Source organism: Rousettus aegyptiacus, unplaced genomic scaffold (assembly GCF_014176215.1).
Source record: "Rousettus aegyptiacus isolate mRouAeg1 unplaced genomic scaffold, mRouAeg1.p scaffold_m13_p_8, whole genome shotgun sequence".
Classification (NCBI taxonomy): domain Eukaryota; kingdom Metazoa; phylum Chordata; class Mammalia; order Chiroptera; family Pteropodidae; genus Rousettus; species Rousettus aegyptiacus.
This window is the reverse complement of record NW_023416311.1, coordinates 68324863-68343658: the sequence shown is the minus strand read 5'-3', so window position 1 is coordinate 68343658 and position 18796 is coordinate 68324863. Positions and strand designations below refer to the sequence as shown.

At 41.6% G+C, this 18796-nt stretch overlaps 2 protein-coding genes and 1 pseudogene across 3 annotated transcripts in view; 2 read left to right on the top strand and 1 right to left on the bottom strand.

The window, feature by feature from the left end:
* The window catches only part of LOC107501533 (corticotropin releasing hormone binding protein), an 88740-nt gene that overhangs the window by 6787 nt on the left and 63157 nt on the right, over window positions 1-18796 (top strand). Inside the window, exons 2-3 of the mRNA XM_036225609.1 lie at window positions 236-800; window positions 1132-1249. The gene's annotated coding sequence lies outside the window, so the exon portion shown is untranslated. The remainder of the gene's footprint in view (window positions 1-235; window positions 801-1131; window positions 1250-18796) is intronic.
* On the top strand, window positions 4101-18711 carry F2RL1 (F2R like trypsin receptor 1). Of its 2 annotated transcripts, XM_036225607.1 has the most exons (3): window positions 4101-4347; window positions 4483-4602; window positions 15400-18711. In XM_036225607.1, exons 2-3 carry the CDS (start codon window positions 4533-4535, stop codon window positions 16509-16511), a joined length of 1182 nt encoding a protein of 393 aa, XP_036081500.1. In that variant the 5' UTR covers window positions 4101-4347; window positions 4483-4532; the 3' UTR covers window positions 16512-18711. The 2 variants fall into 2 exon arrangements, with proteins under 2 accessions (XP_036081500.1, XP_015983264.2); XM_016127778.2 differs by lacking the exon at window positions 4483-4602 and having other exon boundaries at window positions 4103-4347.
* LOC107501534 lies at window positions 13356-13644 on the bottom strand (annotated as a pseudogene).

The window sequence follows — 18796 nt, the reverse complement described above, 5'->3', positions numbered from 1 at the left end:
ACTTGTCATCCCAGGAGTGGAGGGGTCTGGATCATAGCCAAAGATTGGACCAGTAATGGAGATCTCTTAGCTTTCTGGACCCAAAGAAACAATTTCGAATGATGATAATTTCAGACATTAGTGACCAACTACTGTCTAGGCTTTCGATCCTTGGTGGGGGTAGTGGTGGTGGTGGTGGTGGTGGTGTGTGTGTGTGTGTTTTGTTTTACTTAAAAAAATGTTTTTTTTTTTCTAGCATTCAAACAGTTGGGGGAAATGTTTTCAAGGAAAAAAGTTAATGAAGACTTCCAAACTGGGCTGGAACTTTGCTTGGGCATTGCGTCTCTGACAGCAATATAGGCACCCATGATGTCATGGGAAAGGCAGCCACAATCTCAACCTTTCTGAAAGAGGATAATGCTGAGGGGAGCAGAACTGGCACTCCACAACCTCATGAAAAGTCAGATGGTATCTGTGCCAGTGATTCCTTAGTAAAACAAGTACATGATGGGGTCAGGTGTGGAGAATAGTCATTATGCCAGATGATATTTAAAAAGATGGGAAATAGTTGATCAGTGCAGCTGAGATGCTCACTTACGCAGCACTTGTGAGGAATGTATCTCTCTTTTCTTCCCATTTTCCTCTCTCTATTTCTTCCACCTACAATTCCTACCTGATTTACATTTTTTTTGGAGGAGGGGGGGGACAGAAAGTCTATCTTGCCCATCTCAGTGATGTGAAGATAAGGCTGCGAATTGTTGGTTCAACCTTCAACGCCCTCAAGATTAAAGTTCAAAGCCTCTTTTGTGGTAAACACCTAGGTAAGTCCTGCCTACCTTTCTAGTTTTAGCCGTAGCCACTCTCCTTCACATACTCTGGGTTCCCAGCACAGTGTTTTCCCAACACATCACACAGTCATACTGTTATTTTTCTTGGGAGTCTGTTCCTACACCCTTACTCCTGGGATAACAGAGACTGGTTAGCTGTCCTAACTCCCTTCCTCTCCTTTATGGGTACACAGCTCCCCTTGCAGTGAGCTGTAGCCCTATGACTGAATTCTGGCCAATGGAATGCAGAAATGATTGTGCACCACTTTCAGGCCAGGGCTAAGAGAACATTATATGCACATCGTATTCTCTCTTACTTTCACAGTGACCTTGGAAGTCATGAGTTGAAGATGTCAGAATCCCAAGATGGGAGAAGCCCCGCTAATTTATCCTCACTTGGAGGAGAGCCACACACCAAACACAGCCTTGGTTTTTGGCTTTAAGTAAGTAAGAAATAAACATCTGTTTCAATGAACCACTAAAATTTGGAGATTTATCTGTTACAGCAGCTAGCCTTATGTTAAATAACATACCTGGAAACTATTCGTCCTCCAAGATCCTCTTCAGGTACATCTTTTTTAGGAAGCCATTTCTGACTCCACTAGGCAGGAGTCATTCTTTCTCTGTGCGTCCATAGCCCTTTATAGATGCATCACTTACTGACCCTCAATTCCCCTGCCCACCCAATGCTTGCCTTATTCACACATCTCTCTTTACATTTGGCCATCAACTCAATGGAGGCAGTGATGTTGATATTTGCAATTCTAGATTCTAGCAGAATGAGTGAATGATAGTAGGTATACAATATATAAAAATTCACTCATTCACAAGTGTTTGTTGAGCTCATTCTATGTGCTACTTTTCTAGAACTGGGAATACAGCAGTGAACAAAACAGATTTACAAATCCCTTAGAGATGAGAGTGTTAAGAGTTGCTAACTTTAGGTGGCATTATTTTATAAATCCTTTTGAAAATGCCCCAAACTAAAAAACAAAATATAAACCAACCAACCACCCCTCTGCTCTCATGGAGCTTACATTGCAAAGGGGGAACTGGATAATAAATAAATACATGTAGAATTTCAGTACTGGTGATATATGCCCTAGGGGACAATAAAGCTTGGAGGGAAGATAGGGAGTATAGGGTGGGAGTACAATTTTAAATAAGGTGTTCTTAAAAGGCCCCATTAAGAGGATAGCATTTTAGCAAATACCTGAAGGAAATGAGGACCGAGGTTATGTAGGTATTTAAGGGAAAATAATTCCAGGCAAAGGACAGGAAGTACAAAGGAATGGCAAGAGTTTGTGTGCATGGCTGGAGCAGAATGAGTGCGGGGAGCAGAGATGAAGCCAAGGAGGGTGTGTGCGTGCTTGCGTGCATGCATGTACCTGTGTGTATGGGGAGGAATACAGGACCTAAAAACCTTTGGCAGGCTTTGGTTTGAACGCGGAGGGAAGTGGGGAGCTACTTCAGTATCTTAAGTAGGGAAGAGATCTGATGCACATTTTAACAGGTTCACTCTGACCATTATATTGAGAGAAGACTGTGTAAGGGTTATGGGTAAAATGAGCGAGACAAGTTACAAGGCCATTTGCTTCTCTTTTCAACTATTACTTCCCTCCTCTTGCGAACTCCTCTGTCAGGGCAAAGGGATGAGGTAGAATGATCACCATCCAGTTAGGGAACTTTGGGGAAATGTTTTGTTGGGGATATAGTTAAACAACTGGCTAACATGACATTGTACATACTTTTGCCTGCCTGAATTATCTGGAACCCATATTTGTTCTATTAATTGGCCCTATGGTGCATTCGATAAGGGGTCATACACAAGACTTGGGGCCCTTATGGATGTAAGCTCCATCTTAGAAATTCACCGGCCTAATGGTTGTTCAAAAAATTATTGATGGTCACTGGCACCTGACTCACCAAACTTTGGCCACTGAGCCTGGGAGGGAACTCCCTCCTTAACATGCTGGTCCTTTGCCCTGGTCCTTTGCTGCAAGCTGAGCAGTGATGTGGCCCTCATCCTCATGAGGCAGCTCTCAGGACTGGGACTAGCTGGATTTTTTAGAAATCTTTCTCCACTAGGCCAAAATTAGCCGCCCACTGTGGTTTCCACCTATTTCTGCTCTCTGGAGCTTCTCAAAACACATCTAATTCTCTTCTACATGCTAAGCCTTCAAATATCTGAAGACAACACTCATATTTCTCTTTTTCTGCTCCTTCTCTACCCAATAGTTTAAACAGATAACAGTAAACTATTTTTTTAAAGCAAGTAAAAAGTATGACATCACCAATATGATCAAGGCCTTTGTGCACCCGTCACCAATCTCACACGCCTTCTCTCCTCATCCTCTCTTATATATTTCTTTGGACTATGAAATCTCAACGTGGAAGTGACCCTGGTGGAAGCATTTATACTGCAGTGATTAATAGAAGTGGCACTCAGAGACTAGAGTTGAAATGTGGTGGACATTTACAACTTGTGTCTATAAACTGCAAAGCTATGGGCAAGTTATACAACTGTTTTAAGCTCCATTTTCTCATTTGTAAAATAGGAATCATCATATTTATTACACGGGTTGTCACCCGGATTAAACTAGGCAGTGCTCCTATTAGCTTTGGGCACTTAAAGTAGTTGTTCCAAATGTTTTGCCCCCCTCCACCTCTCAGAGGAGGAAATAGGCCTAGAATGGGGTGAACAGGTTGGTTTGAGGTCACAGCTAGTTAACAGCAGAGAAGAAACCTAATTCCAGATCCGTGACACTTCTGGCCCAGACCCTTCCTGCTCCCCACCGCTTTCGTTGGTGTCCGCAGCGGCCCAGCCAGCCTTTGCAGATTGAAAACTCACCCCTCACCCAAAGTGCCTACTCCACTGGGAAGCCTCTACCAATTACTGAGGGTAAGTGCAGTGAGCTTGAGTCTTGGCTTTTTGCCATTTAGGTAAGAGGAGGGAGGACGCTGGATGACATTGGCTCCTCAGGAGTAATAAAAGGTTAAAGGTAGTTCTAGGCGTTGCCGAGGCCTGGAGGAACCCGGGTTCCCAGCTTTCCTACCATTTGCATTCCAATAAGGCTACTTCCCCCGGCCAGCCCTGCCCGCCGGCGGCTCCCGCTGTCTCGGGAACTGCGGCTCGCCCACCTGGAGCCCAGAGGGCGGTGGGAGGGTTGGGGGAGGGCAGCGCGGGGCCAGGTGGTGGGGGCGGGCTGGGGCGCCAGATGACCGAAGGGGCGGGACCGAGCTGCGCGTTCTGGCCCCGGGGCGTGGCCTCGCGCAGGTGCGTTGAGAGGATCAGGTTTCACTGAAACTTATCCGGCTCTGGGGAGGCTGGCGCCGAGTCTCCAATTCCGAGTAGGTGAAAAGGTGGCTTTCTCACCAAGCGGCGAGTGGAGCCCTGAGTTTCGTTCGGATCAGTGGTGGCGAATTTCCCTCCTGCCCGGCGTCGGGACTGCTGGAAGGATGCGAAGCCCGAGCGCGGCGTGGCTGCTGGGGGGCGCCATCCTCCTGGCGGCCTCGGTCTCTGGTAATCGCACCATCCAAGGTTAGATATTTGGCGGAGGAGGGCTAGTGTCGCGAAGGAGCGGGGGTCCCGGGCGCCGCGGGCAGGTGGTGGAAGCAGGGCAGGTGCACGAAGGGTGTTCTGCTTGTCGCCAACCACCTCCTCTACATCCCGCAGCCACCTCTCGGTGGTTTTGATGGTGGACCCTGCTTCCGGGGAGCAACTGAATGGGACAAACTAGAAAGGCTGAACTCCGCGGAGAGGAAGAGGAGAGAACCGAGCGTTCGAGTCTAAAGGGTACCCAGAGGGCTCAGCCTTCTCTCCCACGGGTTGGCTTCTTTGCGGACACTGAGTCATTAAGGAGCTTTTCATACACCCTGGCTACCTCCTCCGGCTTGTTCCTATGGGACCCCTGAGTTAGCGAGTTGTTGGCTCGGGGTGTGGTGGAGTGGGTGGGAGCCGGCAGCCTGGAGCCTTCTACCTCGCTTTTTGCAACTCCTTCAGCCTTTGGAGCTCCCCCTTTGGGATCGGCCCATGGCGTTCAAGACCCAGGGGCCCGCAGCTCCTCTGGCGTGATGGATGGCCCGGGTATGGAAGTAAGGGCCGGACCTCGCTGGGCTCTCAGGGTAACCAGCGCTCAGGTTCAAGTTTTATGCCAGTTGGGCGTGAGGCAGATTTACGAATGGAAGTTCTTGAACCCTGCCTTATATTGACCAGGCGACTTTATTAGGGCCCTGGGTTTTCCAGACCCTTCCATGCCATACCAAGCTTACTCTGGCTGCCAGTCGGGTCTGAGGCAGCCAGCACGAAGCCGACTGGGCTGCTGCCCTGGTGCCGAATTGTTCGCGGCTGCTGGGTCCCGCGGGCGTGCTGCTCTGGGTCTGTTCCCACTTGTTCTGCTGGAGGTGGAATCTCCCTGGCTGTGCAGGCGTCTGAGGGCGTGGAAGGTGGTTTGGCCAGAGAATGCGCTACTGTGATGCTAACAGACGCCCCGCTCTTTGGGCTGACAGGGTAGCCTTCAAAGGGAGGTCTTTAATTCCTTGCGAAATTTGCAGAACTGCTGTAAAACACCGTTTTTTCGCTTTTATCCTTTTTGTAAAGACCTTGTAAAAGAGCACATCACTGTGAATTTGAATTAGATTGAAGAATGTGATTCTTTTCCCTTGAGTTACAGAAAAGGGTATTATGGTGTCCGCTTGCAAACCGAACTACTGTATACACTTTATTGTCAGCATTTGTTTATTTCCAGGAAGTATTGAATATGAACATTTCTCCATTTATCTTTGTATTTTAAAGTGAAGAAGTTAAAATTCAGGAGTAAAACTTAGAATGTGCAAACATTTTTGAAAAATATGTGGGTGTAGGTGATTCAGTGCTTTTACATTCAGACAGTTCCTGTAAGAAGCTTGCCCTGAGTATTGGTTTGTGCTTGTTTACAGAGTGACTGGGCTGGGGCAAGGGTATTCCTGGAGTATAAGGTGAACCTAATTTAACAACAATAAAAAAGTTAAGTTACTTGTTAACCAGAACTATTTAATATTGCACTTTTGGTATTTTTCTTTCCTCCACACACTATTATTCCTTTGTAGGGTAACTTTTCTAAAGGGTTAGTTAAGGAACGGCCTTTAGGTAGATGGAGCTTTCCTCCCACCTTGAATCTAAATTGATTTTTATTAAAAAATATAATATCACCAAAGATATTCTGCCCTTCAGCCCATGCCTTTGCTTATCCCCTTTTAGCTTGATCCCTATGCATCTCCTTAGTTTGTTACAGGACAGATATCAAACAGCTTTTATTTTCTTCCCAAAAGCCTTTCTAGGCTGAGGAAACTCAGCCTAGAGTACAAACTTCTCATTTTACAGTTGTGGCCCACTGAATTGGTGGAGAAAAACACTCCCATCAGGCTCTGTTTTCCTTTCTATCACAACATTAATTGATAATCATTTGCATAAATATGTTTAGCCTGTCTCCTCACTGAATCCTAAACTCTTGGAGGCCAAGGCACCCTTGGTCATCTCCATTGCCATGGTCCTGTACAGTATCTACTTAAAGGGCCTCCGTAAATAGCAAATAAGAGTGAAGGGAGGACTTGCCCAGAGTGACCTAGGATGTTGATGGCAGTTGGCCATTTAACTTGGCTTCTTTCAGGCATTTATCGCTTTCTATCATATTGAAAACTGGGGAGGTCCTTCTAATCATTCTATTTTTCTTTTGAAGACTGAAACTTCTGTTCTCTTTGTAATTGTTTTTTAATGATACAAGCAATATGTGATTACTATAGAGGAAAAATGAAGAGAAAAAAGTTTAAGTCAACCCTAGTACCCAAATAATCACTTCTCACATTTGGGTTTATATCCTTTCCATACTTTCATGCATCTATGCAGAAAATATGTATTCACAAATATAGAAAATATTTTTGCACAAGTATGGGATTATATAAGCGTAAGTAGTATGTCAGTAGCTATAAAACATTTTTAATGGCTCAAATATGTTATAGGAGAATGTATCATAACTTTTTAATTGGTTCTCTGTTGAGAGACAACATGGGATATTTCCTGTGTTTTGTAATAAGAGAGAACACTATAATGAACATAAAAATGGAATTTTAAATTCATGTTTAGTTCTCTTGCTTGCCTTGTAGTTACTAATTAACCTTGATAGGTGATGTTTTAGTGCAGTCTGTGTCTGACTTTCTGATGCTTTTATTAGCTAGGCAAGTGTTGAGAGGAAAACTGTTTATCCTGAAAGAACACATGAGACTTTACTAAAGCATACCCAGTGAGGGGTACCCGGCAACCAAAGCTTTTTATTTTCAGTCTTTGCTCCCAAAGGTTGGGAACGAAAGATTTGGGGTGAGGATATAGTACGGAAAAGGGTACAAGAGGAAAATGCAAATCAGTACTTGCTCTGTAGTTGGTTTGTGGGGAGTATAGGCTGCAGGAGGATGCTTAAAATAGCAAAGAACGAGTTCTTTGAAAGTTAAGAGTTTGATATGCATTTTTTTGAAAATTGTACAAATTATAAGGGGTTTAAAAAAGTGAAAAGCCTTCATTCTCTCCCCTCTCCACTCTCAACAGACTTCTCTATGCAGAAATATATTTTGTAACAATAGGAAGATCAAACTATACATGCTGTCCTATAATTTAACCTAGTAAATCTATTTACTATTCATGGTCAGTGTAGTAATATGTCCATACTTTTAGAGGGAGAATATTATTCATTGTATAAACATCATAAGTTATTGAACTACAGTCATGCACCAGTTGATGACAACATATTTCTCAGAAAGTATTCCCAAGTGATTACATCCTTGTTTGAATGTCACAGGGGGCTCTTACACAAATCTAAATGGTACAGCCTACTACACACCTAGGTTAAATGGTATAGTCAGTCTGTAAGCCTATACAACATTTTACTGTGCAAAACAACACAAGATTAAATCAAGCACAAGAGAAAATGATGCACTAAAGAGACTCAGGAAACACAAAATGTATGAGGCTGCCACCTGTGTAACACAGCATACTGTTCCCCCTCACCCCTTTAATTCCCTTCCCCCTTTAATTCCCTCTCCTCCCCACTTCCACCCCTGACCTATGGATGTTGCCCTTTCCCCTTAAGAGCTGGATCTCCGAAAGCAGGGTGTCTCCTCCCATGCACTCACGGTGTGCACTTGGGACCTGGGGCACCTGGGGTATGGCCTGTGGCTCCACCTGGGGCGCGAACCTAGGACCTTCCACAGTACAGCAGACGTGCTAACCACTACACTATAGAGCCACCCCCCCACAGCAAACTATTTTTTTACAAGTAGAGTACACTCTAAAATAATGATAAAAGGTATAGTAAATACATAAACTGGTAACAGTCATTTATTATCCTTATCAAGAAGTGTATACTGTACATAATTGTATATGCTATTTTTTTATACAATTGGCAATGCAGTAGGTTTGTTTACGCCAACATCACCATAAGCATGTAACGTGTTGCACTATGATGTCATTAGGTGATAGGAATTTTTCAGCTCTACTATAATCTCATGGGACCACTGTTTTGATGTGGTCTGTCTTTGACTAAACTGTCATTATACAATGCATGATTATTGTCTCTTTTTTGTTAAATGTTGAGACTTACATTTTTGTTTTTCCAACAAGACTATTTCAGTAAATATTCTTGTATACACAATATTTTTGGGCACTTTAGCTAGTGTTTGTGCAGGACAAATCCTAGAAATAAATTGATAAGTCATAGGCAAGCACACTTTAAATTTTGACATGTTTTGCCAAATCACCCTCAAATCTCCACTCTCAAAAAAGATTGTACCAGTTTATATTCCTTTGGGGAGGGGGAGACCAATATGGAGAGGTATGAAGTAAAAAAAAAAAAACATCTCTCTCCCCCAGCCATTTACTCCACAGAGATGGCCAATTTATAGTTTGGGTGTCCTTCTAGACTTCAGATTTTGCAAATAAATTATAATTTGTTATACAGATGGAAGCATATTGTTTTGCTAGTGATTTTTTTACCTGACAGAATATTGTGCCTGTCTTTCCATTTCAATGTTTATTGAATGGTATAGTGTCTACTATTAATGCTTAGGGACTGTGCTGTGGATATGGTAAGTTAAGAATGGGGACGCTGAAGAACATTGCTTGTTTCTCATTTGTAATTGGGGTAGGAGTGCTGCCTTGAGCATCTATGGGTATTCTTGCATACTTGTGCAAGTATTGTTGATTACAGTCCCCAAATGAGGATGCTTTTGTAGCCAGGTTTTTTATGTGTGTTTAAACTTCACATGTGTATTTAATTTCTTCTCCACTCTCAAAGTGTTTTTACCCGGTTTACAGATGGGTTATACTGTTGGGAGCTGAGATTGCCTCAGTTCTAGACAAGAGTTTGGTGAATGGTTTAGGACCCTGGACAGGGTCAAAGTCTATGTACTATGCTGAAGGGGCTTCAGAGACCACTGAGCAGCATCTGACATTTACCAGTGTTATAACTTAGCGTGCTGCTTGCGTGCTGACTGATACAATGAACACATGACAGTATTTTTGTTTGAGATAATTCACCGTGGTTGCATATTGGAATACTCTCAGAATTCCTCCTTCCCTCCCTCCCCCCCTCTTATCTCCATCTCTCTCTATCTCTCTACTGCCCTCCCTCCTTTCTTTTCTTTTCTTACCTTTTCTTTTCTCATCTTTTCTTTTCTTATCTTTTCTTTTCTCTCTCTCTTTCTTTCTTGATTTTTTATTTATTTATTTTTATGGTGACTTTGGTTAATGAAGTCCAGTAAGTTTCAGCTGTACACTTTAACAGTAAGGCATATATATATGTACACTGTGTGTTCACCTCCCATAGTTAGATTTCTTTCTGTCACTATCCCCTTCTTATTTTAGTATTTCTTGCTCTTTTTTCACCTCTTTATTTTAGCATTCTCGTTTAAAACAGATTTTGATCTCTCCATGAACCTTCTTGATCTGGTATGTGCTCATTTTTATGAAAAATTTCAAACATGAAAGTGGACTATTTTATTGGATGTACCCCCTCACTTGATTTTGATAATTATACCCCAGCCTACTTCCTGCCCTTATCCCATGTTATTTTTAAATAATTTTATTAAGATACCTTGTATATCATACAATCCACCTTTTTAAAGTCTACAATTCAATAACTTTAGAATAGAGTTGCATATTTATTACCACAACTTTATAGGACAATTTTATTACCACAAAAGAACACCCCACACCACCCTCAGAGGTCATTCTCAATCTCCTGAATTCCCCACCTGGCAACCGTTAATCTACTTTTTGTCTATAGATTGACCTATTCAGGACATTTGATTTAAATGGAATCATACAGTACATGTTCTTTGTAACTGTTTTTTTTCACTTTGCATAATCTTTTAAAGGTTCCCCCATATGGCAACATGTATCAATACTTAATTTCCTTTTATTGCTAAATAATATTCCATTGTATATAGATGCCACATTTTATTTATCCATTTATTTGCTGTTGGACTTCGGGTTATTTCTACTTTTTGGCTCTTATGAATAGTGCTGCTGCGAACATTCACATAAGTTTTTGTGTGGACATGTGTTTTCATTTGTTTCAGGTATGTACTAGGACTAGGAATTGTTGGGTTACATGGCAACTCTAACTGTTTGAGGAACTCCCAGATTGTTTTCCACAGCAGTTGCACCATTTTACATTCCCACCAGTAGGGATGTCTCAAGGTTCCAATCCTTGTGTTATTTTGAAATAAACCCAGATGTAACTTTATCTTAAAATATTCAGTGTGTATTCAGAAAAGAGTATTTCTTATCCCAATATAACCACTAACAATAATTTTTTAATATTATCAAATATTCAGTCAGTGTTTAAGTTTCTAGTTTTATCATAAATGTCATAAACACTATTTTAGTAGTTCGACTCAGGATCCAAATAAGGTCCAAATATTACATAAGATTGATGATATGTCTTTTCAATCTTTGAATCTATAAGTCTGTCCTCCACACCTCTTTCTCTTATTTTTACTTTGTAATTTATATTTTGAATAAATTAGGTACTTTGTCCTGTAGCAGTTTCACATTCTGGATTTTGTTGACTGTATTCTTCTGGTGTTTTTTTAATACATCCCATTGTCCCTTTTATTGCCATTAAAATGGTGATTGGATCCAGTTGCTTGATCAGATTCAGGTTTTGTTGTTTTGGGGTTTTTTTTTGCAAGATTCCTGTACAGGTGCTTCTTCTCTTAGGAGGCACATCATGTCTGGTTATCAGTTTTTGTGGTGTTAGTAGCTATGGACAATCAGTGCTTAGATTTTTCTTCCTTTTATAAAGCAAGTTATATAACTTTTTAATAGTGGAAGAAAAAATTGGGTTTTCCTTGTGGTAATTAAAAAATCTTGGTGGCTCTATGTCCTGCAGAAATGCAGGCTAACTCATTGCATTGGTTTCTGGTGGGCTATTTCTGGGGCGAATGTCCTAGCTCTTTGAATGGAAGTTTCTTAGAACACTGGTCCACCATTCATAGTTACCAGCTTTCCCATACCCCTCTTTTGAGAGCTGGTGAGTATTTTTTCAGACGGATGGAAAATTTACAGGAATCTCTTATACCTCTGAAGGCCTTCTAGAATATATTGATATTAATACAAATAAATATATAAATTAGAGGAGGGGCCAACTTAAAGAGTGTGGTTTTTTAAATGGTAAATGTTTACCTTTAAAATTTTCTGTTTTGAGAAAACGTATTGTGTGACATCAGTACAGGTTACGTTGGTCTCCATGGAGTCCAGCATGTGACCTCAGGTCAAGACCTAAGGTGCAGTGTGGTGTAGTGGTTAGAACCACTCTTTAAGTTAGCCCCTCCTCTAATTTATATATTTATTTGTATTAATATCAATATATTCTAGAAGGCCTTCAGAGGCATAAGAGATTCCTGTAAATTTTCCATCCGTCTGAAAAAATACTTACCAGCTCTCAAAAGAGGGGTATAGCAAAGCTGGTAACTGAGGTTGAATCCTGACTCTCCTACCTAACGACAGTTTAACTTTGGGGGAGTTAACTCAATTTCTTTGTGCTTCAGCTTCTGCATCTGTAAAATGAGGATCTGATAAGAGTCCCTACCTCATAAGGTTGTTTGAAAGTGAAATAAGTTAATACATGTAAAGTGTTGAAAGCAATGCCAGACACAATGCCAGACACATAATATTAGCCTTTATTAAGAGTTAGCGCTGACTGGTATTAAGGCAGTTTTATTTTTTAGAGCTGTACTCCTGTAACCCCCTGCGGGTGTCTGTGTGTGGTTTTGGTACTACCTGGGCCAAGCCAGGGCCCTAAAAAAATGGGCTGGATGGCTGTGCCTCTTGATTCTCCCTCTCGGCCTTCACTAGCGTGTCTAGCTAAGCTTTTCCATCCGTTGCAGGTATGTGGAGCACCTGCTGTATGTCCAAGGCTATGACAGGGGCTGTAGGGACCATAAAAATTTACACAGGACGCTTACCATTTTGGGTCCTGGGGCGAGTTCCACAGACACCTCACCCCTTTGTTAGTGCATTGATGCTATTCTCTTGGGGTGCTTCGAAACTGGTCATTCTGCTAACTGGTTTTGGAAAACACAGAAGCGGTTTATAAAATCAATATAGACGGTGGGGACTGGCTTTATATAAGAAGGGAATAGAACACAATAGAAACCGTCAGTACCCTGCGTGATAAGGGTCATTATTATTTTGTGAAACTTTTTATTTTGGATATTTGTATTAGAACTAGATTACCATACATGATATGTTTCTTATTATGGGTTATAGTCAAGTATATGAAGAATACTGTAATATGTAAGATTATTATTATTACTATTTTTTAAAGAACACCTCAGCAAAATAAAATTCTAATTTATTGTTGTACAGCATTGTTTTCATACATACATCAAACAGGCCAACAAATAAGTAAGTAAGTAAATAAATAATAAAAAGCATCTTCATAGACAGAAAAGGGGAGAAAAAGAAACCTTTTATCTCTGGCCTTTTAAACCATCTCATACAATCCAACTACTTACAGTACAGCTGAGTACATACACAAAAAGTTACTGGAATGCTGGCAATAAGATTGTTTCTTTGCTGCTATTTTTGCTTTTTTTTACAAGTTTTTTTTTTCCTCTGAGATTATAATGAACATGGCCACATGATTAAAGTCAGTACAGAGAATGCTCCCAAGCTGGTTTGGTCATCCTGAGATCATTAAAAATTGCTGATCCCTAACAATACATATAAAAATATAAAATGTAAATGAAAAGTACAAACTTTTCCTTTTTAAAGTGCTTTTAAGAAAACAAGCAGGGCCTTGGAAGTTTAGGTTCCTTTTTCCTGCCCTGTTGCAAATTCACATTGTGGTTTTGGTTGGGTGGTGGAGAACATTTGTCACCTGGGGGGTGACACTAATCTTGGTGGGTGGGCGGGACTCTCTGCTTGAAGGTGACCACGATTAGATTCTGTGATGGGAAGTGGAGGGTGCCTTTTTTGTTTTAAGTTTAACTTTTCCTTTATTGGTGTCTTATTAGTCAATCCTCATTGATCTTCCGCTTCTTGGTGTTAACATCTCCAGCTGCCCTTTGTAGCCGCCTCAGCCTCCTGATCTTCATCTCCATCCTCTTCCTCACTATCACCTTCCTCCCCCTTTTTCCTCCTCCTCAGCTACCTTGTTGTCAGCCTCCTGCTCCCCATTTCCCTCATCAGTGTTCCCTTAGCAGGTGTGCATCTTCCGTTCTCTGCCTCCTCCACAACTTCCTTCTCCTCTAAGTCCTTGGTAATGATCTCGAAGCTGGTGTCCACCTCTGCGTCTGATGTCATGGGGCAGGCTGGGGATCTGATGCAGCAGATCGAAAAGAAAGCGTGAATTCTAGGACTCTGGCAAAAAGTTGCCAGAGTCTGTCGGGACCAAGGAGGAGCACCACGAAGGTGGCTGCAGGGAGCCAGACACGTGAATGGTGCAAAGATGACTTTTCCAGAACAGCCAGTGGGAGAGGATTATTATTTTTATTTAAAAATGATTCATGGTTTAAAAAAAAAAAAAATATATATATATATATATATATATATATATATAAAAGAAATTGGAACAAGAGATAGGTCTATCTTAAGTGTGTTATTAGTTTCCTGTGCCATAACAAGCTGCAACGATCTGGTGGCTCAAGCAACAGAAATTTATGCTCCCACAGTTGTGGAGGCCAGAAGTCCAAAATCAAGGTGTCCTGGCATCTGAAAGTTGAAGGGGAGAAATCCTTCTTTGTCTCCAGAGACTGGTGGCCCATTGGCTTTCCTACTCCAGTCTCTGCCTCTCTTTTCACACCCTTTCTCCTCTCTCTATCTCTCAAATCTCTCTCTGCCTTTCTCTTAAAAAGACATTTGCCCTTGGATTTAGGGCCCACCTGTATAATCCAGGATGATCTTCTCATCTCGGGATCGTTTATTAACAAAGGCCCTTTTATAAATAAGGTAGTGATCACAGAGACTAGAGCATGGACATCTCTTTTGGGGGGCCACCTTTCAACCTGCTGCACCAAATGAAAAGTGAAATGTTGATCTCCACACCCTCTATGCCCCCAACCAGGCCGAGCACTGTTAGTCCTTAACAGCAAAGCCTTAAAGGAAGTGAATCATCCTCTGAACATGGATGCAGAGCTAGAAGAGGGAAAAGTGATGACTAGGCATAAAAATTATCAGATAAGCTCGTGAATAGTTTAACATCCTCCCTGGCATACTGTGGTACACTTTGCTCTGTTTCTTTGTTTAGTGAAGGCCTGTTGTTCCCCAGAACTAAAGTAAAATTCTTCAGTGCTTTCAAATTGTCCCTCACTTTCTTCTGCAGGTCCATGATCACTTCACTGGCCCAGGTTGTAGGCTGAATGTGTCATTTATTTGTTTGTGGTTTCTGAAGTTTTAATTCATAATATGGGGATAAGAGCTTAAGTTGTTACAGCTTGCGATGTTACTTGCTTAAAAGTCAGAACACAGATTTGCCTTTGGTGTACCCACCTGTCCCGTGACCATGAAGCCAGAAAGCGTGCCTGCTAGCTGGCCTCCACGGGAAGGTCTCCAGGAGGCCCACACAGAAGGCGGAGAATCCCCACCGTGGCTGAGGCTGTCCTTGTGGGTGGAGAGCGAATGTCCTTTATGCTCCTAGGAATCTCCCTGTGTGTGCTTTGGGATAAGGAATGACTGATAAGCCAGACTGGATCCTGTCTCTGCCAGAGTAAGATGGCCATTTTAAAGGGCAGGAGCTAATGGGTGTGGACAGTTTGTAAAAATACATCGAAGTACTGTCAGGTTTTTTTGAGATTCATAGAAATTGACAACTATATTTCACACATACTCTACTACAACCCTCCGATTAAAAAAAAAAATCCTAATTATAAAACAAAACAAGGAAACAAACAAGTAGACCGTGTAAATCTCAATAATCCCATCACCCAAAGAAAGCCCCTGTAAGCATTTTGTGTAGTTCTTCAGTCTTTATCTAAAGTGCTTTGACTTGAGCTTACCAGCCTTACTGCTGAAACATTGATTTCAGTAATGACCCTGTCTGCCTTGCCTTTTCTTGTGCAGGAGTCAATAGAACCTCTAAAGGAAGAAGTCTCATTGGTAAGATTGGTGACTCAACTCAGATCTCTGGGAAAGGAGTTACAGTGGAGCCAAGCTTTTCCGTGGATGAGTCGTCTGCCTCTATCCTCACTGGAAAACTGACTACTGTCTTCCTTCCAATTGTCTATACAATTGTATTTGTGATTGGTTTGCCAAGTAATGGTATGGCCCTGTGGGTCTTTCTTTTCCGAACAAAGAAGAAGCACCCCGCCGTGATTTACATGGCCAATCTGGCCCTGGCAGACCTCCTCTCTATCATCTGGTTCCCGCTTAAGATTGCCTATCATATACATGGCAACAACTGGATTTACGGAGAATCTCTTTGCAAGGTCCTCATTGGCTTTTTCTATGGCAACATGTACTGTTCCATTCTCTTCATGACCTGCCTCAGTGTGCAGAGGTATTGGGTTATCGTGAACCCCATGGTGCACGCCAGGAAGAAGGCAAACATTGCCATCGGTGTCTCCCTGGGAATATGGCTGCTGATTCTGCTGGTCACCATCCCCTTGTATGTCGTGAAGCAGACCACTCACATTTCATCCCTTAACATCACGACCTGTCATGATGTTTTGCCTGAGGAGGTGTTGGTGGGGGACATGTTCAATTATTTCCTCTCTCTGGCCATTGGAGTCTTTCTCTTCCCAGCCTTCCTCACAGCTTCTGCCTATGTGCTGATGATCAGAATACTTCAATCTTCTGCCATGGATGAAAATTCAGAAAAGAAGAGGAAGAGAGCCATCAAACTTATTGTCACTGTCCTGGCCATGTACCTGATCTGCTTCACTCCTAGTAACCTTCTGCTCGTGGTGCATTATTTCCTGATTAAACACTGGGGCCAGAGCCATGTCTACGGCCTCTATATCGGAGCCCTTTGCCTCTCCACCCTCAACAGCTGCATTGACCCCTTTGTTTATTACTTTGTTTCACAAGACTTTAGGGATCATGCAAAGAATGCTCTCCTTTGTCGAAGTGTGCGTAAGGTAAAGCGGATGCAAATATCCCTCATATCAAAGAAATCCTCCAGGAAATCCAGCTCTTACTCTTTAAGTTCAACCACTGTTAAAACCTCTTATTGAGTTTTCCGGCTCTTCCAATGGAAGTTTTACAGAAGAATTTGGGGCCTGCTTAATGTTATGGGAATGTTTCTGTTGTTTTCTAACCGAGCAGGTCTCACTATATACCATGTATATGCAGCACCTCTCAGGATTGCTGGAAGTTTCCTGTTTGTGTGACAGATCCTCCAAGATTAACAGATGTCGATTTCAGAATGCCTCTACTCAGATGCTCCCAGAAACGGAATTTACAGAAGCAGACTTTTTAAAAAGTGGAAAAGAGACAGAAACCCAGTGACTTGCAAAAACTAATCTTGGCCTGAAGACTTAAGTTTTCAGCTCATACTACATTTCTTGTACATCCTGAGTCAAGCACTGAGGATCTTGTTTTAAAATGCAGGTTCATCAGACTCAGGAATGAGTTCAGAGTCTGGGAACAGGGCCCCGGAACCTGCACTCTAGCAAGCCGCTGCGTGATGCAGGGCCCCGGAACCTGCACCCTAGCAGGCCTCTGCGTGATGCTCACGCTTACCAAGGCTTGTGAACCACATGTTTGGGTGCTGCTTCCGCCTGACAAGGTGCCGTGGTAGTTTTTGAAAAGGGAAGCAGACAGAATGCTTTGTGTCTCTTTTATGTTGAACTTATAATGAAATCCGTTTGTTGACTTCTTGAGTATTTCGATTTCTTTATTAATTCTTTGAGCTTTTATATGTATCATTGTCACTTTGAGGGAAATACAACGGGGATTTTAAACACGGAAATACAGATTTTGTCTAACTTTTTACCGACTTAAGCAAAATCTTCAAATACTCTTGAGTTTTGAATAGGATTTACCACTTAGTATTTTAAGAAATTATTGTTAGGCTATTTATTGACAGTTTTGTCCCCTTGTTATCAAATAATGAAATTCTAAAGTTGTCACTGGTTTTAAACCACATCTCTTTGGAAAAGAACACTGAAATAGATATGATTTGCAATATACTTAAGAGGTACTTGACTCCAAACTGACTTTGTACAACTCTTGTATTTGTGACTCTTTGAAGTAATTATTTTGCCATATGATTTGTAAATAACACATGGCTTGTTTTTTACAACTTATTCCTGAATCATTTGTGTGTGTTGTGTGTGTGTTTGAGGGAAGAAAAATAAGGGAAGCAACACCATCACTCTTCTGAGGAGAAATGATGTGATATACACATTTTTACATAAATAGGGCCTCCTGCACATATTGCTCTGTGATAATTGTTTTTCATTTACCCATATTTTTGGATTCTGTCTATGTCTGCATTCATGGGCTGACCTTCACTTTTAAAGGATATACAATATTTAATATTTTGAATACATTGTGGTGTAGTCATTTCCCTACCTGTGGTTCCCAAAGCCATCTCTCCTGCCCCCATTAAAAAAGTGCTCTATTGAACATCTGTGTGCAGAAATATTTGTGAGTATTTCTGCAGGATGAGATCCTAGAAGTGAAATGGTCAGGTCAGAAGTTAGATGCCTGTTTCAAATTTTGTTATCTCTTGCCAGATGGCCTTCAGTAATTTATATTACTACCAAAAAGTACATTTGTACCTGTTTTCTGAAATGCTCTTCCATACTTGAGCCATCAATCTTTTGAAATTTTACTGATCTGATTGGGGAAAAAAAAAATCTCATTCTTTTAATTTGTATTGAAGCAACACAGGCTAAGTGCAGGTGCTGAACTGCCAGGCAGGGCCGGACTCTGACTCCGTCATTTCTTTATTTTGTTACCTTAAAGGAAGATACTTATTTGCACCTAGTCTCCCATTTGTAAAACGAGGATAATAATATCTTCTTCATAGCCTTATTGGGATTAACATTTATGCACTCATAAATATTGTGTCAATTATGACTGTCCTTCCTCTGCCCATGAGATCTCATTTCTGACTTGGCCCCTTTGCACCTCAGTGCCAGTTGTATCCTGCCTTCCTTCGTTTTTCTGCACTGAGCCTTTTAACAGGCTTGTGCGGTTCCTATATTACAGGTAAGAAAGCAAAAGATGGTGGATACAGGATAAAAAGGAGCAAAGACAAATGGCTCACAGGCCCCGTAGGTGGCCTAAGGGCTGATGCAATGGAAATTTTTTTTTGGGGGGGGGAGGGGTATTTACCATTTCTTTATTAGTCATTTTTATAATAACGTGCTGATGGTTTAAAAGTCAAACTGGACAAAAACATAAATAAAAATTTTCTCATGCTTAGTCTCATCTCCCAGAAGGCTAATTTTTATAATTTTATGCATTATATATATATATATATACTCTTCAAATAAGAATGAATATATTA